This window comes from Geospiza fortis, unplaced genomic scaffold (genome assembly GCF_000277835.1).
Source record: "Geospiza fortis unplaced genomic scaffold, GeoFor_1.0 scaffold157, whole genome shotgun sequence".
NCBI classification, from domain to species: Eukaryota; Metazoa; Chordata; class Aves; order Passeriformes; family Thraupidae; genus Geospiza; species Geospiza fortis.
The window spans coordinates 9,016,562-9,043,327 of record NW_005054314.1 but is presented as its reverse complement, the minus strand read 5'-3'; the positions used below and the strand labels follow the sequence as shown (position 1 = coordinate 9,043,327).

At 44.4% G+C, this 26,766-nt stretch overlaps 1 protein-coding gene across 1 annotated transcript in view; it reads left to right on the top strand.

The window, feature by feature from the left end:
* The first annotated feature begins 3,174 nt into the window (after positions 1-3,174).
* CAPN6 (calpain 6) overlaps positions 3,175-26,766 on the top strand; it is a 44,724-nt gene continuing 21,132 nt past the window's right edge. Inside the window, exon 1 of the mRNA XM_031056070.1 lies at positions 3,175-3,339. Coding sequence (XP_030911930.1) covers positions 3,175-3,339 — 165 coding nt within the window. The remainder of the gene's footprint in view (positions 3,340-26,766) is intronic.

The following is a 26,766-nucleotide window of genomic DNA, read 5'->3' as shown; positions in this document are numbered from 1 at the left end:
TCTGTGTGTTTATTGCATGAATTCAAGGATAAGGAGGGTGTAGTTCTCCCTCACACGCCTGTCTGGACAGTCAGTGCTGTTTGTTGTGGATCTCCTGTGTAGCAGCTGGGGGAGAGAAAGGTTAAGACAGGGAAATGTGAGTGTGAAGAAACACTGTTGGGTAGTTTAACACTCGAAGCTTACCTTAATGCTCTGGTGAATACCTGGATTTCAAATGAATGTGCCTTTAATTTATGGCTGGGACTAAGGCCAGGAGCTGCTATTTGCCCAGTGCTGAATGGGATTTAGCTGTGCTCTGGCTGGCTCTGGCAGAGGAATCATCTCTGAGAATAAACTGTAAGTAAAACTGAGATTGTTCTGTGGTCAGGCTGAAGAGGGGACTCTGCACCACCTCCACTTCACTCTTCTGCTGAATCCCTTTTCTTAATCAAAATAGGAAACTCTCTGGAAAAACAGAGGGGCAGAGAAAGACTTAAAAGCTGTGAGGTTGAAAGCTCAGTGACGTGAAACCTCCTGTACTTCTGCTGATACCCCAGGGGACTGGGTGACCTGGAGAGCTCTTCGGCATTTTTCCCCCTTCTTTTCTCCTCTGTGCCTCCCCTGCAGTGGTCCCTTCTCTCTGCAGAACCACAGTGTCTCTGGGCTGGGGTGCAGTATTTTTAGGACTGTGTTTCTTAGTCCGCTGTGCCCAGCTGATCTGTATCACATGGCAGAGCAGCTGCCAAGCCCTGCAGTGTCTCCTCAGCTCTGCAGGGTTGGAGTGCCAGCTGAGCCAGCTGTGGTTGTGGAGCAGGGGATGCTCTGCTGCCCGGTGCCCCAGCTGCAGGAAGGAGTGTGCTTCTTAGTTTGGGAGCTTCAGTCATCAACTGAGGGTTAAAAACTGGGAGCTGCTTCAAAAATAAACCTTGGAATGGGAGCCAGGTCTGCCTCAGGCCATGTCCTGGTAGGTGAACACTCCAGGAGAGGGGGGCTCAGCTGTGCTCCTCCATCCTCAGCACTCAAACCACCAGGCTGTTGTATAGAAACTGCACTGACATTCCTGATGGAGGGCTTTCCAACAAGAAAGAGATCTCTTTGTTGAGTTGAAAATGGGCAGCTCTGGGTTCCTGTGAAAGTGAGTTCCTCCAGATGGCGATGAGATTTCAGTTCAGTGCCTCCTGGGTGGGAGTGAAACACACAGCAGCCAGGATGAGCAGCCCTGGGAGCCTGAGCCCCTAAAACACACTGCAGATACCACAGGGAGCCTGGAGAGGGGCAGGAGGAGGGACTGGCAGGAGAAGCCTCCTCCTTGTTGGTGTTTCCCTCACTGTGCACTGCCTGTGCAGCCCAGGGCGAGGCAGGCAGTGCTTTCTCACTGCCTTCTGTGCATTGCCACAGAACATTCTGGGCTGTTGTGGAATGGAGTGTTAATCCTGGAAGGTCTCACGTTCCTGTCTGGCAGATAGGTGGGGAGAAAGGGCAGGCAAATGAGGTCATGACAGACCTGTCTCAATGAATTAGGCAGTGACAGAACCCTCATCACCCAGGGGCTATTTTAAAAACAAATAGACTCGGTTTAGAATGTTAGATAGCTCATGGGGAATTTTTAATGATCAAGAATGCCAGTTATCATGAAATAATCTATATCCCACCCAAATTAGTCAGACTATTTTGTTGTGGTCCCTGAGGTACCTCTGTAAAATTGACGAGTTGTTCTACACTTGAATTTGAAGAACTGGCTTGTGGGGGGAAGCAAATCTGTTTGCCCTGTCTTGGGAGGCCACCAGCCAAGTGAGAGGCCTTGAGACTTTTTATTGAGGGAGATAAGTAAGCAGAAAGCAATAGAATCACAAAATGGCTTTGATGGGGAGGGATCTTAAAGCCCATCCAGTCCCACCCCCTGCCTTGGGCAGGGACACCTTCCACTATCCCAGGTTGCTCCAAGCTCCATCCAGCCCGGCCTGGGACACTTCCAGGGATGGGGCATCCACAAAGAGCTTTCACTCACAAGAACAAAGACCACGATAAATTTGACGTTTCCAAGTGTTCCTCGTTACTCTTCTGTATTTCTCTCGCTATGCTCACTTGCACACCTGCAAAAGCTTGGTTTAGTTTCCTGCAGATTTGTGGAATCTCATCCAGTTTGTGCTGCAGGTGGCTCAAGGAGCACCAGCTGAGCTCCCTGCAGCTGGACACAGCGGGTGGCTGCCAGGACCATGTGGTGCCATGCTCCAGAGCAGGATGTTGGTTAATTCAACCTGCATTTGTCTTTATTGCTGTAGGCAAGGAAGGGGAGATACATCTCTAACTCCAACCTGTGTCCAGAAGGAAGAGGAAAGGAACTGACACACAGGACCTTTCCAAACAGGGTAAGTTCAAATGCTCTCACCTCTCTCTCTCTTGAAGCACAGATAGCATCCCTCACGTCCTCCAAATTTCAAACTATCCTGAATGATTTCTGTAATTGATTCCTCATTTGTAAAATGTTTTAAAGCAATTTATTTGAGCTCTGTGGGTGCGATCATAAACCTGCCAAGATTGATAATCAGGATTCTGGGAATTATGGTTTGGAACACATTGTTTGGGTATTTTATTGTTGTTGTGCTTTTTTAAGATACTTTTAGTTCTCGTCAATTATTTGCAAATATTTTCTCCTTCTGGGAAATCTGTTCCCTGAAAAGTAACATAAAGTTCAAAGGCAATAGTACAAGCCAAAGTACTGTCACTTAAATTAAGATGGAGAAAAGTGGAAATCTGGTTTTGGTTTTTTTAGGCACAAGATTTGGAGTAGATAATTTGAGCTTTAGAGACCAGAAGAAGAATGTAGGACAAAAAGATGGCCCAGCCCTTCACACATGGTGCAGACTGAGAGCCAAGCCTCACTCTGCTACCTTTCCAATCAACTAGACAAAGCAAAATGTTGGGTTTGTGCCTGGCCTGGGCTCTTTCCTGATAAGAATTCTGTTCAGACAAAAATATTATCCTTATCTATAAGATCTTCTTGGGTTTATACTTTCCCAGTCTTTAACCTAATCTAATTTATAATCTGTGGTTTTTTGTTTTATTGTAAATAAAACAGTGACCTCATTTAGAACAAGTTACATGCTCTCTTGTTCAAGACCAGGGTGTGGTATCAGCTGTGGACTTTCAAGAGCCTTCATGGTTTGTCCAATATTGATCTTGTCTAGACAGAACATGACCTCATCGGTGCAGCTCTGCCGAGATCAGAGGTACCACGAGCTGAAGGGGCAGTGCCTCCAGCAGGGGATCCTCTTTGAGGACCCCGAGTTTCCAGCCTCGGATGAATCCCTGTGCTACGACTCAGCAGCAAAAGGGAAAGTGGAATGGAAGCGGCCAAAGGTAATGGATGGCTGTGTTTGCACTCCTGGTGGCTCCTCCAGCAGGGACACTTCCACCAAGAGGTGTCTGAGCAAAACTTTGTGTCTTGGTTTGGAAAGACAGGAGTCTGCTGAGGAAGACAGGAGCCTCCCCTGAAATGGAGAATGTAAACCCTCCCCACCCCTCCGAATTGCTGTAAATTTTAAATTAAGGGGCTCTCAGGCAAAAAAATATGGGAGCAGCAATAACAGTTCTTTATTAGGGAAGGAAAAAAAAAGGATAAAATAAACAATAAACTAGAACAACACTGCCAGAGTCAGAACCCAACCTGACACCCTGTGGGTCAGGGTGCTGGCAGCAGTGCCATTGGAATTGTGGCTCAGCCCTCCTGCAGTGTCAGGGGTGGTTCTGCTGGAGCAGGGATCCTGGAGCAGGAATGCTTGGCTCCTCCCTCTGGGCTCACATCTCCCAATGGGATGCTGTAGCTCTTATCAGCCATGCAGGGACATTCAATAGCTGTTATCAGCAGATATCCCCTCCCGAGGGAGGAGTGATTGTGGTCACTCAAAGAGACAGATAAGGCAAACTGCCCACTTGACAAAAGACAACTCCCATACAGATGGTAATGGAAAACATCTTGCATTGCTATCTGGAACACTTTGTTCTGCTCTGAATTGCCACCCTCTCCCTCAGCTGTTTCAGTTTGGTTCTACTGAAGTCTTAGCAGCAAGTTCTACACAGAGAGAGTGGAGAGTTCTCCTTTATTGGTTGATGCCAGCTCTGGTCTCTGCATGGCTGTGCTGAATTCACAGTGGATTTTGTCTCTGACTTGTGTAGAACCTCAGTTACCCACCAGTGATTTTCTGTGCCAAATGATCAGGTCTTATCTGTAAGCAACCAAGAATGCTTGTGTCTATTTGCCACTTTTACTGGCATCTTAACAGGAAAACAAATATGTCATTTGCTTTGAATTGTAACTAATGTAGTAGGCATTTGAAATCATTAATACCACATATATCTGTGGTCTGGTAATTCATTTGCTCTGGGGTTTTATGCTTCACATGTATTTTTAAATCAGTTCACAGCCATAAGCAAGCAATTCAGAAGAACACAAACCCATTCCCAGTCTGGCTTTCCATCAGTGTCATCTGTTCTCTTACTGTGACAAGTGTAATGGAGAGGACAGTGGAAGCCTCCAGCCAGATGCATGCAGTATTTTTGCCCTTAGGCATGATGAATCACTCCTTTACTTACCCATGTCCACCTTTGGGATTGGAGTTAATCTTCTGGAAGCACAGACTTGGGTGTCTTTCCTTAGAAAACACAATGCCAATGTGATGTCCTTCATATGCCCCTGGGGCTGTTCTGTGTCCTCTGTGACAGGGGACAGCAGATGAAGCTGACCAAGGCTGGACTCTCTTTGCCAGGATGGCCTGAAGCTGCTTCTCTTTTTTGCTTCTCTTCTTCTTTCCTGGTGGTGCTCATTCCTCACAGCAGCTTCTCCACTGGAATTTTAGTGAGCAGTGCAAGGGTTGCTTTCCTGCTTCTCATTCCAGTTTTCCAAGTCAGACGTGAGACTGAAGAACAGGGAGAAGTAATTTGGGAAAGAAAAAGAAGACATTCCAAAGTCTGTGGGTTTGTTCTCATTTCTGAGCACCTTCCTGTTTATTGGAGTCTTTCATCCCCTCCTAGAAGAGGAAATACTGTGCAACCATTCACAGTGAGGTCAGGAAGAGTGTTTGTTCTTCATAAAAGATGTGAAGCGAGAGCCAAACTCTAGCCAAGGATGCCATTTTGGGCCATTCTTGTGTGTACGAGATTGTTCAAGGTGCTGGTCAGTGGTTTGAAGCCTAACTGTAGGTCAGTGATTACCTTTGCATTCAGTTATTACCCATTAAACATGATTTTAATGTAGGAAACCTCACATATTAATTAATGTTCTATTTACATCAATTTTATTATATTTATCATAAAACCAAGCACAGATTGACCTGACCCTCCTGAGATGCTGAACCACATCCCACCAGTCCCTGGCCTCTGCCAGCCAGAAGTTCAGAGGGTGAATTCTGGTGTTGATGCCAACAACACAGAACCATAGGATCTTCCAGGCTGAAAAAGACTTTTAGGTTGAAAAAACCTTCTAAGATCACTGACACTTACCCTGATACTACTGAGTCCATTACTAAGCTATGTCCCTAGCACCAGGTCTCAAAAAAACCACTTCCAGCAGCAGTCAGTTCCAGTGCTTGACATCCCTTTTGGAAAAGAAATTCCTCCTTGTATCTAATCTAAGCCTCTCCTGGTGTGTGAATCCTTTGCTGGTGTTTCAGAACGCTGGGCTCTGCTAATACCCCAGTTCCTCTGGGATAAACCTGTGAAATAACTGAGCTGAGCATGACCATTCCAAAGGTGCAGCATCTTCCAGAGCCCTTCAGCTCATGCAGGAAGCATCCTGGGGAGACTCTATGGGGAAAACTTCTGGTTTGTTGGAAAAAGAGTAAGAAACATTCCCTCTTGTTGGTGGACATTCTTTCTGCCCACTGATATTAGCATCATCCTGCTCTTTTCCTGTGATTTCCCTGGGAAAAAAATCTTCTTTTCACTGGAAAAAAATTTCTTTTAGCCTCTGCCAGGCTGAAGTGGGGCTGGGGGCAGCTGTGTCCTGCCAAGAGGGGAGTCCTTGGCCACCTGTCCTGGTTAACACTGCCTCTGTGTGGTGGTTCTGCTCAGAATGGGCAGAAAATAGCCAGGAATTCCTGTCACTGCTGAATGGATGCTTTGTCTTATTTTTAACTAAACCTCGGGTTTGTGTGAACTTTTTCACTGACCCGCAGAAAGGATGGAATCTCAAGGACATCTTTGTCAGTGTTCAACAAACAGCAGTGAGCCCCCAAGCAGGGCAGGCAGGCATGTGAGGAAGGAGTGGGTAAGCTTGCTTCAGAGATAAACAGTGTTCTTGAGTTATTCACAATGGAAAATAGTCTGATCCTACAGAATGAGACTTTTATCATGTGCTTTCCTGGTTTCCCTGCTTGACCCTGTGTTTTTTAAGCCCTGATTCTGCTTTCATCTGCATCTTCTCTTTGTGAGAGGGCCGTGATTGCACTCTGATGTTCTGGGAAGACAGAGCTGGTCTGTGTCCAGGAAAACAGCACAGAGAGGCACCGTGAGACAGGGCTGCTGATCTGCTTCCCCAGAAACCCCTCCTGTGTCCCAGCCCCGGAGGGACACTGCTCTGTTTGATTAAATTCCCATTAACTCCAAAGGTCAGCTACCTGGCTGAGGGTGGGGAGTTGCATCTGCACAGCCCAGTGCCCTTTTTCCTGGAAACACTGCATGCCATGGGCCCCATTCTCCACTCTTCTCACCAGTTTTCCAGCCTTTTTAGGGGTGGTTACCACCATGCAAGTGAAAAGTCTGGGAAATAAGGCAGTACTGTGTTCTGGAATGATACAGTGATAGGAATAGATGGAACAAGTGTCTCCCCACTTCCCAAATTGGGGTGTGTGTGGGATGGGCAGGTTGGTGATTTATCCAGGGCTGAGGTGCCAGAGAATTCAGGGGCTCGGACTTCTGCACCTTCACATGTTTATTGGAGGCAGCAGCAGCTTTTGTTTGCTTCTAACTGGTGGAAAATGATCCATTGTCTCAGGAGCTGAAACATCTTCATATTTACAAGTGCTGATTGAAACCCTAAACCCTCCCCTACCTTGTCACTTATTTAAGATTTTGCTCTCATTTGGAAGGCAGAGGAAGCTTGGAGCAAATTCCTGTGTAGGCACTTAGTCTGGGTGAGAATATTTTGCATTAATGTTCTTTATTCCACAGTGCCAGGATTTGTGGTCTCAATGTCCTCCAGAATAATCAACAGTAACCCAGTTGTCATAAATTTCATGGAATGAGGGTCATGAAAGATTTGACTGTCAGGTTAAATGTCCCTCAGATGCAATGCTCTTCATCATTTAACTCCTGTCTCCTCTGCAGCTGTGTCACTGCAGTCTCACCCTGTTTTCCAGTTTGAACAAGACCAGAGACATCTGCTTATGTTTGGGACTCGTGTGGAGCCCAGTGGTGCCTGCAGGAGAGGGAGGTGTCCTGGCACTGTGTCGGGCTTTGAGCAGCTGCATGACCACTGCAAGAGCAGTTTTGGGGCATGGAGAGGAGTGACAGCTCCTCACACTCTGGGATATCTGCCAGGATGGGGCCTGGGGGGAATCCAGAGCTGCAGGAGAATGGATATTAAAGGGGAATGCCATCAGCTGGCATGGCAGTGGTGTGCACTCCTCTCAGAGCAGGTGCACTGCTGCCTTCTGTGTGACAAAGTGATGGCCTTGTAACAGCCCCCGCGAACAGTGACACTCACCTGGTCTGCCAGATCCCCTCTCTGTGCCCCAGCTCCCTTCTGGAGTTTAGCTTGTGGTTAAATGATCACTTTTTCACATCTGAATGTGCCTTTTTAATTCCTTCAGCCCCTTTTTTTTCCAGTTAAAAATATGGAGCATCAGCAATCATGTTGCTTAATTAGAATAGGGGTCCCTCCCCAGCTCCCCTCCTCGCCCCTAAAGATTTGCATGATATAATTATTCTTTTCCTGAAAAAAATACTTATTCTGCAAAGGCTACATGTACTGAAACAGCTGAAGTTTAGGCTTCTGTTTCCCTGCCTATCCAGAATTGTGCACATTTCTCTGCTCTTGGTGGTTATTGACTTTTGTTCAAGTGTAGGTAAACACAAATTGCAAAGCTCTGTGCGCTGACATTCGTGTTTGCACTGGGAATAATGGCACATGTGGCATCTGGGAGGTGAGGAAATGTGTTTCAAAAGGTGCTGAACTTCTGCTGAGCTTTGAGGGAGCTCACAAATCCTCTCATGTGCCTCAAGCACAGCTGGGGACACAGAGGTGGTTTCAGGTTGGAGGCTGTGTGAGCCAGTGTCTGGTGGTTTGCTTGTTTGCTGGGTTTCTCTGGGACCTGTTTGTAGCAGAAAGGGGCTGTGAAAGACTCAGCTTTGCACTAAGATGAAATCAATCCTGAACTGGCTTCTTTTCCTTGTGTGTCTGTCACATCCTGGATCTCAACACCGTGGATGTTGTCCTCCACAGACAGTCCAGCATCTTCAGTGGGTGATTTTCAGACATTCACTCCACGAGTGCAGCTGTACTGGAGGATTTTAGGAGCTCCTAGATGGCCCTGCTGATCCTTTCAACAGGCACTTTGTGTGCTGTAATTAGTTGTGAGTGCACTAGCAGGGAGGCTGTTTGCCATTGTTGGAAATAGTTTTCCTTGCCATTAAAAGCAGATTTAGCTTGTGATCTTCAGCTACAGATCATTATCTGTGGAAAAGTTTAAAGTCAGGTATTTCTTTGTTAACTGCGTGTGTGTGTGGATATAAAGAGAATGATTGCAGTGCACCTTAATTTTTATAGAAGGGTTTAAGCCTTGCAGACTCAAAAGTGGTATAAAAGGTCATAGGCAAAGTAGGCTGTGACCTAAGTTTAAACCCTTCATCTTAAAGAAATAGGAAAGCTCTTAGGAGCTAAGCTCTGGGAAGCAGTCTGCCCTGGAAGATAATCACAGATTGATGGGGAGGTTTCTGTACACATTAATCATGGTTTGTAGGTTAAAATTGTGGAGGCTGGGACCATGTAGTCCTCCAGACATGGTGCAGTGTGACCGTGTTCACAGGGGTTCTTGGATGAGGGAAGACATGAGGATTTGACTCCATGTTTCAGAAGGCTTGATTTATTATTTTATAATATATATTACATTAAAACTATACTAAAAGAATAGAAGAAAGGATTTCATCAGAAGGTTAGCTAAGCTAAGAATAGCAAGGAATGATAACAAAGGTTTGTGTCTCGGACAGAGAGTCCAGGCCAGCTGGTCTGTGATTGGCCATTAATTAGAAACAACCACATGAGACCAATCACAGATGCACCTGTTGCATTCCACAGCAGCAGATAATCATTTTTTACATTTTGTTCCTGAGGCCTCTCAGCTTCTCAGGAGGAAAAATCCTAAAGAAAAGATTTTTCATGAAAAGATGTCTGCGACAGTGCAGTCCTCTGTTAGTGTAGAGGGAGTGGGTGAGGCGACAACAACAGGCAGATGGGAAACGACCAGAAGAAAATAATTCCTAAATGATGGTGAAGTATCTTTTCTTTCCTCATTGAGGACAAACCATGTACCCCAAAGCTCCTGCAAACGGAGTCTGGCACTGCTGCAGTTTGAGGGGAGCTGTTCCAGCACCCTGAGTGCCCGGAGCTGTGGAGCTGAGCTGCAGCCATCTGTCCCTGTGGTGCAGGTGTCGCTCTGCAGAGCAGGAGGGGTGTCATGATCCATTCTAGTGAACGGATGATGTGATGGTTCGTAGGGTGATCTCAGGGTGCAAAGAACCAACAAAGGCACAGGGGATTTGCAGTAACAATCAACAAATGCAATTTTATTGAAATAGCCACAACAGATATGCGTTGGTGAGGAGAACTGGGGAAAAAAGGAGAAAATAAGGAAAACAGGGAGGAAGAGGAGGGGTGGGTTATAGCTACCAAACATGGTGCTGTGTTATCCTTCGTGATCCAGCTGACAGAGTTCACCAGGCCACGTCCGGGGAGATCTCAGAGGCACAGTTCATCTGAACCCCAGTTATACTGTTTTTCATTAGGAGAAGAGGGAATGAATTTCGTAACCTAAACAAAGGTCTTCAGGGGGAAAGAAGGGATTTGGTCAGGGGTACACAAAGTCGAGCCAGGCAGCAGGCGAGAGCCATTGTTTTCATGGCCCAGTGCCTGCACCTGTGCTTGCTTTGGGCAGCTTTCCTCCCCCCCTGCACACCTCCCCCGAGTTGGGGGGATTTCAGTCCCAGTCTGTGGAAGAAGGTGAGAGGGGGCCTTCTCACACTGGGATTCCATGTCTTGGTTCCTTGATGAAGAGGCCTACATCTCTGCTTGTCTGTCACAATGGTTGAGGACAGGCGAGAGGGGTCTTCTCTTGAAAGAGGGACCACCCCACAGCTCAAACCAGCCGGGCCGGGAGGTGGGGAGGAGTCCTGGGCCATTGTGCAGAAAAGGGCAGGGTGCCCCTTCGAGTTCAGTGTGGCGTATAACAAACAACACCTGTGGAAACTGTAAACTAAGAATCGGGCACATGATTTCCCCCCCACCCCGCCACTGGTCCAGCAGACAGCAGTTCTTAATTTTTCGGTGGTCTCTCTCCATGACAATCGTGAGGCAAAAGTGAAGGATATTTCGGTCAGACTCCCACAAGGAGCCGCTTGCCAAGGGCTGGCGATGGCAGGAAGGACAGACAGGCGGCTCCCGGGGAGGAAGGCGTTAACCCCACCCCATGCCAGCTGCGGGAGGTTGGCACGGCTCCCGAGGATGCAAGTGGCAGCACAAAAGCATCCTCTCCGCACCCGTTACCCTGGCAACTGCACATTCAGAGGGCGGGATTGGCAGCGGGATCCTGCAGGAGACGATGCAGCTGCAATTAAGTCGAATTGTCTTCACGTTGTTAGAATTAATTCTGAGATGGGAGGGAAGGGGAGGGTGTTGGGGGTAGGACAATGAGCTGCCACCCCTCTGAAATGCCGGCGTGGGCAGGGCTTCTTCGTGCTCTGGGCTTCTTTAAGGATAAATTAGTGCTGGCACTCGGCTTCTGAGCCTTGGGGGCTTTTTTGTTGGAGCGACTAAAAATCAGCCTCGGGAGCTTTATTTGTTTAATGAGGGTGGATTTGGTGGAGTGAGTGATCTTCTGTGCAGCTATTGCTGTTCTTGCCTCCTGGTGAGCCACAGACTGGAAATGCAGGGATTACCAGGATCCCAGGGGATTGGGCTCCTAGGAGGAGGTGTCCAAAAGTGGAGGGCAAGGTCTTTCAAATCCAGGTCAAAACAAGTCTAACTCTTCCTGTATGGCTGCAATTCTGGATCAGCTGGGTTCAGAAGCTGCTTTCTTCTTTTATTTGGTGAAATCAGTTGATTTGGATATTTTTACCAGCAGCTGGAAATGTAATATCATTTTCAAGAGAAGTGTGGCCACCTGGTTTTGCCCTGGCATGATGAGACAGAGGTGGTCAATTGTGATTTGGTGCATGAGATACATGAGAATTCACTGAAATTCAAAACTTTCTAAAGCACTTAGCAGCCAGGATTTTGAAATCTAAATGTAATCTAAATAAGAGTTCTAGTAACTCAAATACATATAGGATGCACTGATCTACAGAGACCAAAAAAGTAACTGGAACCCCTTGGAACTGGAATTCTCATTTTACCAACCAAGAATGGAAGTTCTCATAGAGCACATCATGATAGAATAACATTGGCATTATTTGTGCTACCGTAATACAATCCTGTAATCATTTTGAAGTTCAGAATTGTCCCAGCTGTTCCAAGGAATTGATCTTTTTGAGGAGCACACACATTTTGTAAGAATGGAAAGGAGAAATAGTGGGTTTTTTGTGAGGGGAAAATACTGGGTTAAAATACTTTTTGGTTTTTATTTTAATGTTGCAACTTTTCCCCAAATGTGCTAATAAAGCTGAAATATTTATTGAATTTTTCTTCTTGGAGGCAAGGAAACATTTTTCAGCCCTGAAGGGCTTTCCCTTGTTGGTGATTTAAGGTATTTAGAACAGCATGTTCTGATGGTGTCCAGCCAAACAGTTCACTGAAAACATTGTGGGCTTTGTTTTATTTTTGCCCTTCTCCCATTATTATTTTCTCCTAAGGTTTTCAGGTTGGGTTGTTTTATTTTCTTTCACTGAACATGTTCTGAAGAGAAAACGTGGCACCTACTAACACCCTGGCAGGTGAAGGTAGGGAGCTCCAGGCAGCTTTTTCCTACAGACCATTGCCCTTTCTTGGCTGAGAAATAGCAAAGGTGAATTTTTTTGGGAGTGTGTTTGAGTTTCACAACTGGGAGGTTCATTTGGGATTTTTTTTTCCATAGCTGGATGGAAAAGGAAGAACCAAACAGGAGGATTTTTGTTACATCAGGCATGTAAAATGTGCTTGAGAGCTCACAACATCTGAGAGCAGCCTCCTGAGGAACCAGGAAGACTCCAAAGGAATCTCCTGTGTTCCAGGCTGATATTATTATTTATATATTTAAATATATATATTTAATGTGTTTGTTAGCTGATCTTTTCTGGAGCCAGCCTGCAGTGCAAAGGGAAGGGCCTTTATTGCTACAGCAGAAGAGCTGCCACGAAATATACCTTGTTGAATATAGTAAAAATATTTAATATTCAGTTGAGGAAACATTATGTTGATCCCAGGAAAAGGGGATGGGAAGGTTGCAATGCCCAGACTGTGGCCACTGTGCTAATTCATGTTCAACATGACACTGATCCTTTCTCTGTGGCTGTGACATCTCTGCTGCAAGCCCTGCCTCAGCTTCTGCAGGTGTTCTGCTGTCACCAGGCAAACTGGAAAATGTGTGTTGACTTTGTCTGCAGGTTTGGCCTTTTATTATTCTAGAGTAACCTTTGTCACCAAAGCCTCCAAGTAATAATTAACAGGCTTGTCTCTGGAAATCTGATGGGCATTGGACCCTGAGAAAATCCTGTTAACAGCAAATATTTCACACTGGATTGCATTTTGCTAAAGAGAATTTTAAATTAAACAATATGAACTTCAAATACAATTATCAATTTCACAATGTAACCCTTCAGAAAGCTGAAATCTTGATTAATTTGCAACAGCATTTCTGTCTATGATGAGACCAACCCAATTTCTAACATGAAAATGAAGCCTGGATGCTGGGCTGTGAGGGCATGAACACAGGGCAGGCAGGCAGGCAGGGATGTGTTTAAATGGATATATGCACATGGATGTGTGTACATGAATGGGGCAGGGGCTTGGGAAGCAGGATGCTGAAGGGTGAAGGCTTTGGACTTGCTTTGCCACCCTGACGAGGTCTCTGGTGTCAAGATGACCCCAAGGTGTTAGAAAGTCTCTTTTTCCCAGCCCCGAGACCAAAGAAGGAGTCAGGATTCTTTTGTTCTGATTTTCAAGGTTGTTTATTTTCTCTTATCTAATACATTCTTTCTCTGGCGTGCTGAGATCTGTCCAGCAGGTCAGTCCGTGGCACACTGCCCACCCTCAGGGTGGTGCTGTCTTTTATACTAAAAACTGCCTGTACATTATTTATGTTTATTTTCCAATACCTATCACCTATGTTAGACAGTGAGTTTCTACCTTAAACCAATCCAAAAGTGCCAGCATCACCCAGGACATGGAGGCTAGGAACAAGGAGAAAGAAGGACAAGGCACGCCCAAATTCCTCCATCTTGGGACCCCAAGCCCCCATTCTAAAAACCTCAAAAATCTACTTTTCACCCTGTGACAAACTATGATTCTACTTAAACTTTCATGGCGTTTAAATCCTCATATAAGGTTGATAATTTTTTCCATGAGTCAAAATCAAAGGCACAGGGGTCTTGGGCTCTGTGCCAAGGTCTCTGAGCCCCCTGGCAGGGGCTGGAGCCATCCAGGGCAGCCAGAGGGATGTCCTGGGTTCTGACACCACCTCAGGGCAAATCTGAAGCATTTGGAAGGCAGGCAGAGCCCCAGAATCTGTGCTGTACAATTTCAATGGTGATAGCTTTTATAAGGGAAATATAATTTTTTTTTTTGTACTAAGAGTAGTGATGGGAAAGAGGATGGGTCCAAGGTGAAGTGTCTGGGCTGAGCAGGCACCAGACACAAAGGGTTGTTGCAGATGTGTTGTTGAGCACTTTCTTTCCCAGCTGTTTGGGTCCTGGAGGCAGGAAGGGGAGCAGAGCGGTGTGTGGTGCCCCCAGGACTCTTCTCCCACAACCAAACAAACAGGGAGGGATCTCTTAATGCCCTGAGTCCCTCCCAGCAGTTATTGCTGGCCAGGGCTGGGTTCCACTCTCAGGGGTCATGTCCAGCTGTGTGAGCCTTGTCCAGGTCCCATTCCCAGGCCAAGGTCTGCAGGCCACATCCAGGCTGAGGCTGATAGTATAGGGATAAAATGTGTCTAAAGTCATGGTATATTCAGTGGAGTTAGAAAGAAAGTTAGGCTTAGTAGGCCCTGGGAAAATGTTAAGGGTAGGCCCTGGGAAATGTTAGGCCTTGTGTTTGCTGGAGCATGTGAAACTGCACCTGTGTAATCAGTATATGATAAATGATATAATTGCTAATGTGATGATTGCTTAGTAATTAGATATAATTATTGTTTAATTGTAAGAAGAATCATGAGAAACTGTGTTCAAGGGTTTGAGGGGGATCATGAGAAACCCATGCTTGGGTTTCAACCCATGCTTGAAATCAATGTATACAATGGAACAATGTAAGTTTAATAATGAATATGTAAGTTATATAATGATAGAATATAAAAACATGTTCATCCCAAACCCATGGTGGAGTCAGATTTGGGTCTGTGCACCCCTGACACCCAGAGCTCCTCAATAAAAGCACCTGCCTATAATCATTCTGTGATTATGTGTTCCTGAACGCTAACAAGGTGAGTGCAGGGTGCTGTGGCTCTAGACCAGAAACCCTGAGAACCTGATAAAATCCCATTTCTGTGTCTGTGAAGGTCCACCAGGAACAGAATCAGGAATTCCACACTGTTCCAGGATTTTGTGTCTCTCCTCACCTTTCTGCAGCAGGCTGGTGATGCCCAGCTCTGGCAGAGTGCTTCACCCCAAAGAGATCTTGTGTGTTAATGTGAAAAATGAAAATATGGGAGCACACAGCGCTCCCGAACTTGGGAGAGCCTCACTCTTTTTGAGATGAGTGTTTAATTTAAGAAGCTCTATGGAGACTGAAACAGATACTGTTTTGTTCTCTTGGGGATGTTATTTTAAGGAAGTGTCTTTTCTAAACAATAGAAACTTATAAACATAGTTTAATTCCCTTTTAGTCCCACCAGTGATTTATGCTGGTACACTTCAATATTAATATCAGGGGTTTTGGTCCCTGGCTCCTTTCAAAGCTTTGGGCATCTCACTGTGTTCTGTTTGTCACCTTGTCTGTCCCCCAGCAGGCTGAGTATGGGAGGCATCATGAAAACACTGTTTGGCATGTTTCCATCTTGGTTTCTGACTGGGTAAAACATTCCTCCCATAATATTCTGTCCTTAATGTTTTCAGCTGGGGAAGTTGTGACATGTTTCTTTCTGGAATTGCCGAAATGTTCCCAGAATTGAGCTGTTGCTCACCCTTATTCTACGAATTCCATCATTTTATTTTTATTTTGCCTGGAAAATCTTGTTAAGATGGGGCTTGCCCAGAAGAAGAGCTGAGCAAGGAACCATAAATCCTGCAGGTCTGAGCTCTCCAGTACAGTCTGGTGACTGAGTGGACCCCATATGACATCAATGTGATGGCTCAATCCCACTCCTGATGTCAGTCAGAAAATTCTTTGGTTTTAGTTGTGCCCTTTGTTGCTGTCTGCATCCTGACAGGAAGCAAAAACCCCTTTATTTCCATAGGATGAAGTGGCAATTTTGGAAAGTGGCAGCTTGCTCAGTGGGATTATTCACCCAAGTCTTCCAGGACTAAAATTAAAGGCAAACATTTGTAAATGACATGCATGCTTGCCAAGCAGACAGCTCTCCAGATGCCAGTATTCTGTTATCTTCTCTCTTGGCACTTTTTCCAGTTTGTATTTCCCTCCCTCAGATTGGATGAAGGCTTTCTTATGTTGTTGTGGTTGTTTCCTCTAAAGAAAAAAAATATTAAACAACCTCAATGTCATTGCTAGAGCACAAACAGTACAGCTCCAAGGCTCTGAATGTTTCTTTAAATTTTAAAATGTCAGGTTTCATTTAGTTGGTTCAGTTGTCATTAGATGAAAATTGGTTTCTCAAACCGTTTCTGTTTGTCCTGGGGCGATGTGGTGATGGCAAGAATGACATGGTAAAATTTATTTTGAGACTGTAAAACAAAAAGCCTGAGGATCATATCCCCAGCTAGCATAAGTCTTCTTACAGTAATTGGTAGTTCATTGATCTAGTCTTCCAAAAGAATTAAATGTCTGACTTGTCTGAAGCAAAAATTACAGCCTAAACGTGCCAGTTGCAAAGGAAATGGAGGTATTGTTCTGTCAACACTCTTCAGCAAGAGTGGAAAGCATCCACATCCAAAAAATTCTTTCTGTGTGAAACGCTTCATGCTTTTGTCATATTATTTCCATATTTAAAAGGGTATTGGGGATGAGCTGGAATTTGAGGTTTAGTAAGCCATTCTGCCTTCGATTTGCAGAGTAATTTGTTTGAATTTCATGCTGTGTTCCTGTGATCCAAATGTATGTTTCCTTCAAGATTAATTCTATTTAAACATTAAATAAATATGTATGTTTTCTTGGCTAAAAAGAAGCTTTTAAAAATCCTTCACAGCTGAAAGAACCTTTTAGAACTGCTTCCTTGCCTGTATGTGGCAATGTTTCTAACTTAATCACAAAGACTGAACCATTTGGAATTCGCATTTTTTTCCAGCTTTCAGGAAATAAAATGTTGTTCCTCTGGAAAAATACACTTTTTGTTAAGAGCAAGGGTTATCTTACAATTATTTTACCATTATTCAGTTCTTGCACTGAACTTTGGGCAGCATTGGGGGTTGCAGAGGCCACCTTGAGCTCCTCATGAGCATCAGGAAATGGAATTTGTGTCTGGAGCTGTCCAGGAGCCATCTGGGCACTCCTGAGCTTGGGAGATGGACAAGTGGCTCCCCAAGGTCTGCTTAATAAAGAGTGTCTGTGCTGTAGAAAGCACACTGAGGTCTGATTTTTGTCTGGAGACAGCCCTTTCCAGTCTGATACAGTGAGTAATTATCAAAATGGGGTTGTTTTTTGCCTAAGACTGTACTGAATCTTCAGTCCTGGGATGGTGAGTAAAAAATTAAATCTCATTTAGCAGTGATCCACCTGTGGGCTGAGCTTTGGTGTGCACGTTTGGAGTTTTATTGCTGCTGCAAGTTTACCATGGGAGCTTTGAGGAAGCCCTTGTGGGACTGATAAAAGACAAAAAATCAGGAATTTTCTCTCCCTGGGTCAGTAGGATAACTACAGAAAATCCATTTTTGTGCAGAGCTGCATTTGCTGTGCATGACCACTGCTATCTGTTTCCTCCTCCCTTCAGATAAGGGCATTTAAGCCTTGGACATCTGATTTTCCTCCCTAAATGGAGATGTGAATGCAGCACCTCGTCCTCTGGCCTCTCCTCCCTCCTCCCTCACTCTCTGACTCTGCTCTCCACAAATAAAACTCCTCACAAGTGACAGTTGCCTAAAAGCTGCTTTTCATATTTGGGCACATGACCTAACTGGTCAAACCGCTGGTGTCTGCACTATAAGAGGAATAACTCCAATTCAATCCAAATATTTCAGATGTAATCCAACCATGGCATTTCTCCTTCCCGGTCTTAAAGAGTACATTTATTCCCCTAAAATGCTGAAAGTCTCATGAACCAAACCAAAGCTGTATGTGCCTGTGGAGAGAGGTGGATGGAGGGGACTTGCAAGCACCATCAGCCCTTGGTTCAGCTGAAGTGAGGATGATTTACAGCTGAGAATCTGCCCTGCAGCTCTGCATTTGGGTGGAGTGCAAACTGCAGACCCTGAGGGGGAGGGTGTGCTTGGAAGACACAGGGACACCAGGTTAAGCTACTTGTGCAGACATTCCAAAATCTGCAAAAAATTAAAAACCAACATCGCCCCCAGTGAACATAATGGCTGAACTGTAAATACTTATGTTGTAAGACAAGGGAAAAGCAACACTGACAAACCTCAACATTATTAGAAACAGGCTCTTCTCCTGTCTTTTGAGAGTTGAGAAATGTTTCCTTAGGTTTTTCACTGACTTCACTTTAGCTGTTAGTCCCTGATTAAATAAAGATGACGAAGCTCTCACAGCAATTCCTGGATATTTGTAGAGAATCTTCATCTTCAGAGGAAATTTTGTAGTGCTTTGAACACACAACAGAAACTGGAGGTCTGGATCCCTTTTGTTTTGCCCAGAATGTGGCTTCAGATCCATAATTCCAAATCAAACACTTTGTGTTCTCTGGGAAGTGCTGTGAGGTTGGGCACTGTGAATGTTCCTATGGCTGCCAGTAGTCATTGCAAAAGATAGGAGGGAGATTATTGGGATTCCAAAGATTTCTAAGCTGGTAAATCAGGAGGGTAATTTCTCAGTGATGGCACTGATGTTAGTGTTTAACAGAGAAATTTGTCTGAAATGAAGTGGTGAATTCAACTCAGTGTATTTATATCACATTGGGAAAATCAAAAATTAGCTCAAGCAGTGAAAGAGCTACGGAAAGAAACAGCTTGATGTAAATAAGGAAAAAAGTTTCTTATTCTGTCTTTGCAAGCAAGAAGTCTCTTAAATGTCTGGACAATTTGATCACAAAGATGAAACTCACTGTGCTTCAGCTGGGATAAAGTCATGACCAAGTAAATATTCTGACAACACCCTGACAGGCTGAGTCCTCCCAGGCAGCCAAAGGCTCTTGTCCATGGATCTGTCTGACTGAATCTGCTCTACTCTTTGTTTTGGGTTGATGCAGAAGAGAATCCAAAATTAATGATCATTAATGGTGCAAGGAAACTTACTGACTATTCAAACAGTGGTAGAGCTCCACATTTTCACAAGTCCTTAAGTGATTCAAGCATCCAGGTTCCTCTGGATATTCAATGGTTTGGGCATTTAAGTTGCACAGTAATAATATCCAAAGTGGCATGCAGAGTTTGTAAAAGCATTAAAGCATATTCAGACTGGTTTATCCTGGAAATTCTCTTGAGGCTGGAATGAAGAAATCCTCAAGATCACTTTGTATAGCAGCATGTTATCCAAACATATTTTATTCATTTCAGAACTCTAATAGCCATCTGTGCAAGACAAAATCATCTACAAAGAGGGAAAAGCATGGGCTTGATTGCCTGGCAGATAGAGCAACTGTGATTTTCCTTAATTTTTCTTTGGAAGTCACTGATGTGGGTTTTTAAGTGTCATCACTCAAAACTGAAGAAACTTATCTCACATGCTGATAACTTTATTGCTAAATGAAAATCTTTCCAAGACAAAGTTTAAAAAGATGTTTTAGAGATAGAAGCTGCTGTTTGTTTTCAAGATGTGTAAATAAAAGCCTTCCTTGTAGTTACTGTGAATTTATGAGTCTGTGATACACTGATTTGGCTGAGTCATAAAAGTGCTTTCAGTATTCAGGAGTAAAATGAATGCTGCTGTGTCACTTTTGAGGCAATATTTTTATAGCTTAGAATTTGAACTATCTATCTTCCTAAAGGAAAAATACTCTTGTTTACATGTTCTAAGGCTGCTCTTTGCCAGGAAGGATGTCCAGACTAGAATTTAAAGTCTGGTATGTGTCATGTTGGGACAGAGACCCTCCACAGACTCTGACCTTCACAGGCTCAGCAAAGCTGTGCTGTGCTGGCTAGAACAAAATTTCTATTAAAAACCAATTCAAAATCCAAAATTTGTTACAGCTTATAGTCTAAGAAGCTTGTGTCTTATGCTCAGGGCTTTATGCCATTTTACAGTTCCTCTTTTTATGTTATGAAGCAAACACCTAGTGCAGAATGGTGCGGGGTGGATCACAATCCCAAAGGTTTCTGTGCAAGGTGTCACTGGATAGGCCTTGAACTGTTATCCCAGGCATTCACAGATTTTTGCTTGAAGCAAATAAGTGGGAGAGCACCTCAAGGTGCAGTCTGAAAAAGATGAGGAGTCTGGGAGAAGAGGAGAAAGGATTTTTATCCTTAAGTGTCGGAGATAAATGCCATGATTGGTGGATAGTGGAATGTAGGCTGAAACAAACCCTGCTGGAAAAGGGATGTGGAAAGGAGGAACTTGTTGCTAAAGGGGTATATGCTCTTTAAGGTGGTGTTTAGACTTAAGCTTTTTAATCTTTATAGTCTGTGCATTGCCACTGGGCAGGGGAGAAATACCTCCTTTAAGGAAAAACAAATCATCTCCAAGATGAATCTGAATTTTCACTCCAGACAATGTTTAGATGACTTGACTTTAGTTTTGCCACAAAACACTCAACATAATAAAAAAAACCCAAATGTGACTTAGCTGAAATCTGCCTGGTACTCTTTTGTAAACAGCAAATTCCCTTCCTCAGAAAAGGCAGTGATGGAGAATTCCATCTGCATCGGTTGCCAGCCCCCTGAGACACAGCAGAAGGTCAGGCTGGACAAGATCATGGCCCCTGAGCCAAAATGATGCTCATTATCAGGCAAACAAATATTCTCTTCCCCAGGCAGAGCTGGACAGTCAGGAGTACAGACTTGTGAATCATTTATTCCACGCTGCTCCAGTGCGGAATATTTCAGTGCTGTGAAAAAATGTGTGTGACTTTTGCCAACCTCCTTTCCTTATTGTTTTTACTCACCATCTGAGGAAACTCATCCAAGAATTTGATGGACAAACATGTTTTGAGGAAGCTGTAAAAAGCTGGAGCTGAACAGTGGGTGGCCTTTGAGTGTGATCAGTGGCCTTACAGCCCATGTCTGACCTCACCACGTCAGGGTATTTAGGAAATGATGTCAGGGAGTTGCTCCAAGGACTGGCTTTGCTCCTGGCCATCCTCTTTTATTGCATTTAATGCAAAAACATTTCCCCAGCTTTGGTGCATGGCTACATTCAGATTTTCTTTCAAATGCTGCTACTATATCTACCTGTTTTTCATGGTGCATCACCACCTCAAAATCAGAGTAAATCCTTGTAAAAGCATTTAGCAAGAAAACTCCATATTAGTGATCCTAAAATGGTCCCTTTAGGATGGAAAATTACCACTTTTTCCAGGAAGCTGAAACATATACAATTTTAACCAATTAAATTGGGACTTGGATTAATTTTTTTCCCCCGCATCATGTCACAGTTGCTGTACTTTGGAATACCTGAAAATCAAGTTTCATAGGGGTTGGAATTGCTGTGAACAATTTTATATTTAAGTTTATATGATCAGTAGAGACACAGGGCTCCCTCCAGTGTCCCAGCACCATGGCAGTGGCAGGGTGATGTCTGTGCATTGCCCTTTGGAAGGACCTGAGCTCTGCTTCCAGGGGAATTTGGACATCTGGCTGAGAGAATCTGATGTTCCCTGAGGTGAATCCTGTCCTAAGAATGGCATCTCTGATTGCTGCTGCTGGGGAAAAGTCACACAAATTGAGTTTAGAGAAGGGAATAGGTCCAAGGGGAAGAAGGCAGGAGGCAAAAGCTGTGTTCTGGTAAATTCAGCGAAAATCAAAGTGTTCTTCTCAAACAAGGCGTTTCTCTAGAGGTGTTATGGATGCGCTGCAGTTCTGTAGCATCACAAACTCAGATGGTGCAGCAAGAGTTGATTTGAGGTGGTTTGTCCTTGTCTGAGGGTTCTGGGAGAACAGCAAATCTTTCCCTGGAGTCTGCAGTGATTTTTGGGCTGCAGTGGCAGAGGGCTGGCACAGCTTCAGCAAGGCTTTGTCAGGAGGCTCAGGAGGAGGTCAGCCCTAGGGCCCATCACTCACTGAGCCCTGCCCAGCCCTGTCAGCATTCTGGGGAGAGCAGCTGTGCTGCTCCAGGGGTCAGGTGAAACCCACAGGCAGCCAAGATACACACACCATGTTGCCCAATTCCCATTTTTTTGGGGGGTTTTTCTTCCAAAACATTGATTCAGATCCTCCCCAAGCACACGTGTCCCACAGGCAGGGCAAGGCTGAAACCCATGGACTGAGTATTAGTCACCACTAGCTCCAAACTGAAAAAGGAAAAAAAAGAACACTATAAAAATGTTGTGATGCATTTGGTTTTGTAACAGGATTTAGCAGAGAGGGAGGAGGGGGAAGAAGCATTTCTCAATCCCCAAACAGCTCAGTTTTCTTTTACACAAGGCTGGAGCTCTGGCATGTCCTTCCCCTTGCTCCTGTGCTGCTCAGTTTCTCTTGAAGCAGCACTGGGCCTTACCTCACTTTCAGGAACTGGTGCTGCTGGATGCTGGGCACAGAGCTTTCAGAGGAGTTGCACATCCTGAGCTCAGGGAGGACAGACAGACACCTGGGGCTAAACCTGCCCAAAGTCCCCTCCTGATCCCAGCAAGGGCTGTTTCAGTAGGGTCACATCCAACCCTGGCTTTTTTTGGATGCCTCCTGCGGGGTCACTTCTCTTTTTCCACTCCATGGGCAGATTTTTTTCAGCCACAACAAGGTTTAAAAGTCTTTTTGCATGCACTGGGGTTTCCATTGCAGTTGGGCTTTGTCCTTTTGCTTCTAGGGGCTAACTGCAAATGCTTTGGCACACAGCCTGCTCTGGGGAGAGCTTCTGTGGCCATGCCAGCACAGCTGGGGTTTATTACAGGATGGACAACCCCATTTACCCGTTCAGCTCCACAACCACAGGGTGCTGTCTTTGCTGCCTTCCTTTAGATGAGGTTGGTGCAGTGTCAGCTGCAGCCAAAGCTGAATTTTTCCATCCATGTTCAGAAAGAATTGCCTTTCCCCCTGCTCCCTTCACTGCCTCTACAGGAGTTGTCTCAGGATGATGGGAGGGTGGGAGAAGGGAAGAAAATGGAAACAATTCTCAGCTCTGACAGAAATCAACCTGCTTTAAAGACTTTAAGGGAATGGTGACTGGGCTTAAGTAGATCAGTCTGGTAATGCCTGCCTCTGAAAGTCTCTTGTGCAAGCAAAGGTGGATTGTTTGTCATGCTAGGGCTGGGTTCTTTAAAGGGTGCTGGAGAAAGGAAGCTCTAAATGCTACAGAAACCTTTGAAAATCTTAGTTGCAAACAATTGCTGCTCTTCTGTCTTCTTCCCTTGACTGAATCTGTATATAATCTCTGTTATATAGACCCTGTATAATCTCTGAATAATTAGGGTCTATCTCTTAGACAGTTGACAGACCCTAATCTGTTAAAAATCATCTTTCCCTTTTCTTGGACATCTGAGATCATCCAAGAAATGATATTTTTTTACAGTGCAGCTTCAGCTAATGCCTGTGAAGACACACAGCTAATTAATTAACCCTCTGAATGTCTTTCTCCCTGTTTCTAACCAATACTGCATAACTTTTAGCTAATGAATATTTGTAATACTCACACCAGGAGATGCTTGTTCAGAGCTAAGGGGAATTTTCTCCTTTAGCTAAATTACTCCAAGAGTCAATGCATTTATCAATGCACAATCAGTTACCTGCTGTACTTTCAGTGGTGTATCTGGTCTCAAATAAAACCCATCCTTTCTTTTTTAATTTTTTTCTTTTAATTTTAGGGAATTGTGGCAGAACAACACACAAACCATTTCATGGCTCCAGTGAAATGAGTGTCTGTTGTCTCCCATGGTTCACATTGTTTTGCAAAACTCCTTCATGGGGATGCATAGTTGGTGAAATAAATTACTTGGAATACTCTCAAGCTGTGTTTCTGGAGTGTTACAGGAATCTCCCCCATCAGAATTTTCATTGCTGCTTGGATGAGGGGCTAGGAAGGCAGGTGTGGGAATTCTGTAGGATCCAGGCTGGGATAGGATTGCAAGCCAGTTGACCAGGTTGCTCTGTTACAAACAAAGGGACCATTTAAAATCAGGAAAATGGGGTTTGTGAGCCACTTCATTCCTCACTGCATCAGTTTGTAAATGTCAGATATTTCAACGACACAGCAAGGATGGGAGGTGACACAGCCAGACTTCTGCCATGCAAATGAAAGCCTGGTAGGACAATGAGGGCATCAGGGCTTTCAGCAGAACCAGGAGGCCCTGAAACCTCCAACCTCACTACAGACTGTGCCCAGCCCAATTAGAGCTCTGCAGATGGTGTTTATTTCACTGTGCACATGTGTGAGAGGAGAAATGGGGAGAGCTTTGCATTTGGGATGCTCCCTGCAGGCACAAATACTGCAACAACTGCTTTTATTGTGGTGCTGTGTCAGAAATAGGGTGGCTGCCAGGCATTAATGGTGTGTAGTAGGATCCTGTAGTAAGTGCCATTAAATGTTTCCTTGGAAATGGGAAGATATTTCTCTCCTTCACAGCACAGATGATGCAAGATGCTCCTGAGAAAAAGGATTGGGGTGCAACCATTGTGTCTGCAAATGAGGAGGTTCTGGTGGAACTGCCAGCCCCAGTGCTTGGGTGCTCAGGCAGCAAGAGAGAGAAGGGATTTGGGCTCCTGAAGTGCCTGGATCACATCTCCTGTCAGTGTCTCCTCCTTGGAATTCCTCTGAGAGTAACTGGCTTGATCCTCAGCTATCCTAAACCGGGAACATTATATTGTCACAGACATCTTCTATGAAAAATCCTCTCCTTAGGACTTTTCCTCCTGAGAAGCTGAGAGGCCTCAGGAACAAAATGTTAACAATGGTTATCTGCTGCTGTGGAGTGCAACAGGTGCATCTGTGATTGGTCTCATGTGGCTGTTTCTAATTAATGGCCAATCACAGTGAGCTGGCTCAGACTCTCTGAGACACAAGCTTTTGTTATCATTCTTTCTTTTTCTATTCTTAGCTAACCTTCTGATGAAATCCTTTCTTCTATTCTTTTAGGATAGTTTTAATGTAATATAGATCATAAAATAATAAATCAGCCTTCTGAAACATGGAGTCAGATCCTCATCTCTTCCCTCAACCTGAGACCCCTGTGAACACAGTCACATTATATATCCTAACTGCTGGGAGCATTGTAGAAAATATATTTTTAATTTTTTTTTCAATTTCTATTTTTACATGCTTGGGGCAACCAAAAACACTTAAAGACCCTCACAAGGACTGCAGAATAATATATTGAAATAGCACATTTCTAACTTGTGTTGGAGGAATTGTGGCTTAGATAGATAAAAGTATTCCTAAGAATTTACTATATGGCTTAAGTGGTGAAAATCACAAAGCCCAGAAGAGAGCAAAGAGCTGAAATGAGCTCTAAGCTGTGCCTCAGTGTTGTTGTGTCTCATCTGAGCTGCACAGTGACAGTCACCACAGAAGCTGTTAAAATTACATTAATTCTTTAATTTATTAATTTATTAATTAATAAAAGAAACAGAATTGGTGGCATTTTCTTACACTGAAGTCCAGAGCTCTTAGGTGGTTTAATCAGAAAGGATTTATCAGGCAGGATCCTGGAGAATTTGGTGGCTCTGGTGGAATAGGGAGGTTCTGTTTCTGAGCTCTGCTGTTCCATGTTTGCTTTGGACCCCAGCACTCAGCAAATGCTGATCTCATCCATAAATTTTGGCAGTTGGCAAATCTGCTCTGTTTTTCCTCTGAGGACATTGTGAGATTCAAGACACACTTCAATTAAAAAATGGCAGTTTAATGTGGTTATTTTTATCAAAACAAACCAAATAAGATCTTTGTAATACACAGCAGTGCTTAATTTCTTTCTAAAACTAATTAAAGTTTTGGCTTCCACTAGTGACAGAAAAGTTTGGACAGTTTTAACCCCAATGGCTCCACTTATCCCTCATTTATTATTCTAACAAAATAACATTTTGAAAGGAAAAACAAACTAGAAATTATTAATGCCAGAGATGCCAGGAAATGGGATATAAAATGGAATCTGGCCCACGTGGATGAGGGATGTGTGCTACCACCATGAAAGCCAAGTGGCCAACTGATGTCCACCCCTGCAGCCAGGTGGAGTCACATCTCTGAAATGCCATTCCATGTCAGAGCACCCAGGGAGGCTGAATGAATCTGTCCACGATGCTGATGAGCATCTTGTCCATGCTCAGTTTTCCTCCTGGGCACCATTTTGTTGCTCAGATTTTTGTTGAGGTCTCTTAATAAGCTTTGAATTTTCTCTAAGTGCAGACACGTGAGAATTCCTGACAGGAGAGCAGTGTCATGCAATGATCAGTTGCTTGTTTCCCAAAAGGCATTTAAAAAGTCAGCTGCTATTTAATGAGAAAAGTCTCATGCCCAAAATATAATTTCCTTAAGGAGAACGGCTGCAGCTCTATGAATTCCATGCTCTGAGCTGATTTCAGGAGCCATCACCCAAACCAGCCCAGGTTTTTAAACCATCAGCAGAGCACTGAGGTGGTTCTTTTCTCTGGAAATGAGTTCATCTGGCTCAGATTTGTCAGTCACATCAGAGAGGCCTATGGTCTGTAGCCATGCTTGGGTTGCACTCCTGCTGTTTTGGGATCATCATCTTTAATTGCCAAAGGGCAGAGAGAATTCCATAGCTAAGGAGCACAGCTCCTTCCTCTGCTGCAGATGGCAGACAGGACAGACTGCAGGAAATCTGGGGTCTCCTGCCATTTTGAGATGAGATTGAATTATTTATTCTGCATTTCTCGTGCTTGGATATAGGATCATCTCCACAGCGTTGAAATTGAGGGTTATTAAAATGTGAAAGAGCAGAACTTCCTGCCACTGCCTGCTCTGCCATCTTCTCAGTCAGGAATGGCAGTGACTGACAGGAGAGTGTCAGGAGTAGTCACTGGGTTGAACCCTGCAGGTTCCACACCAGTTAGGGATGGTGGGATGTTCCC